Source organism: Corvus brachyrhynchos, unplaced genomic scaffold (genome assembly GCF_000691975.1).
Source record: "Corvus brachyrhynchos isolate BGI_N302 unplaced genomic scaffold, ASM69197v1 scaffold21, whole genome shotgun sequence".
NCBI lineage: Eukaryota > Metazoa > Chordata > Aves > Passeriformes > Corvidae > Corvus > Corvus brachyrhynchos.
Genome location: NW_008236924.1, coordinates 1,199,733 through 1,199,944, shown reverse-complemented (window position 1 = coordinate 1,199,944; position 212 = coordinate 1,199,733). Strand labels below are relative to the sequence as shown.

At 67.0% G+C, this 212-nt stretch overlaps 1 protein-coding gene across 1 annotated transcript in view; it reads right to left on the bottom strand.

The window, feature by feature from the left end:
- Positions 1 to 152, bottom strand: part of GM2A (GM2 ganglioside activator) — a 9,420-nt gene extending 9,268 nt beyond the window's left edge. Inside the window, exon 1 of the mRNA XM_017728118.1 lies at positions 117 to 152. Within this exon, the coding sequence (XP_017583607.1) occupies positions 117 to 137 (21 nt within the window). The 5' untranslated portion in view covers positions 138 to 152. The remainder of the gene's footprint in view (positions 1 to 116) is intronic.
- Positions 153 to 212: the final 60 nt, after the last annotated feature.

Below are 212 nucleotides of genomic sequence, written 5' to 3'. Positions count from 1 at the left end.
TGGAGCAGCTGGTGCTGGGGGTCCTGCTCCCACCCCAGCTCTGGTGCAGGAGTCCTGTTCCCCTTTCTCCTCGCCCAAGAGGGGACACGCCAGAGCAGGGGTTCTGCTCTCCTTACCCCACACCCAGAACGGAGCATCCTCAGTGCAGGGGATCCCTGGGACAGAGCATTCCCGAAGCACCCCGGCCCAGGGCGGGGACACCCGGGGTGGAG